This window comes from Helobdella robusta (genome assembly GCF_000326865.2).
Source record: "Helobdella robusta unplaced genomic scaffold HELROscaffold_1781, whole genome shotgun sequence".
Lineage (NCBI taxonomy): Eukaryota > Metazoa > Annelida > Clitellata > Rhynchobdellida > Glossiphoniidae > Helobdella > Helobdella robusta.
This window is the reverse complement of record NW_008703974.1, coordinates 1-499: the sequence shown is the minus strand read 5'-3', so window position 1 is coordinate 499 and position 499 is coordinate 1. Positions and strand designations below refer to the sequence as shown.

The window sequence follows — 499 nt, the reverse complement described above, 5'->3', positions numbered from 1 at the left end:
ACATCGATGCACACATCAACATCACACAACTCGGAAATAATTGAAAACATCAGACACCATATTGACGACATGCATGAAAGAGAAGAAGCTGATCAGCACTGCGCAGAGCAATCATTTGCAATCATTACAACAAACTGTTATTCTGTGGATCATAGCATCGACCTCACCAGCGACACCACACCACAACAGCCGACTTCAACACCACTTGAGGAACCTGCAGCTGATTTGAGCAACTTTTTCAGCGATGCTTACAACGAATCAACACTATGTTCAGCGACCTTTCCCAGAAGCAACACTACACAAGTTAACCGATATACGTCTGCTTGTTCAATTGAGGTCATATGCACATCTCATGAGTCCTTGCTGTTCAGCCGTTAAAACAATGGAACCTGGACTCAATTATTACTACTTGTTCAGACACATTTTCAACGAAGACCACCCTCATAATATAATGCAGCAACTCAAGAACTGCATTTGTTCATCGGATGAGGTTGACAAA

General features: G+C 42.3%; 1 protein-coding gene across 1 annotated transcript in view; it reads left to right on the top strand.

Moving 5' to 3' along the window:
• HELRODRAFT_184656 (hypothetical protein) overlaps positions 1-378 on the top strand; it is a gene marked incomplete at both ends in the record, with an annotated part of 2,866 nt that extends 2,488 nt beyond the window's left edge. The window contains one exon of the mRNA XM_009016216.1: positions 54-378. Within this exon, the coding sequence (XP_009014464.1) occupies positions 54-378 (325 nt within the window). The remainder of the gene's footprint in view (positions 1-53) is intronic.
• Between the last annotated feature and the right edge of the window lie 121 nt (positions 379-499).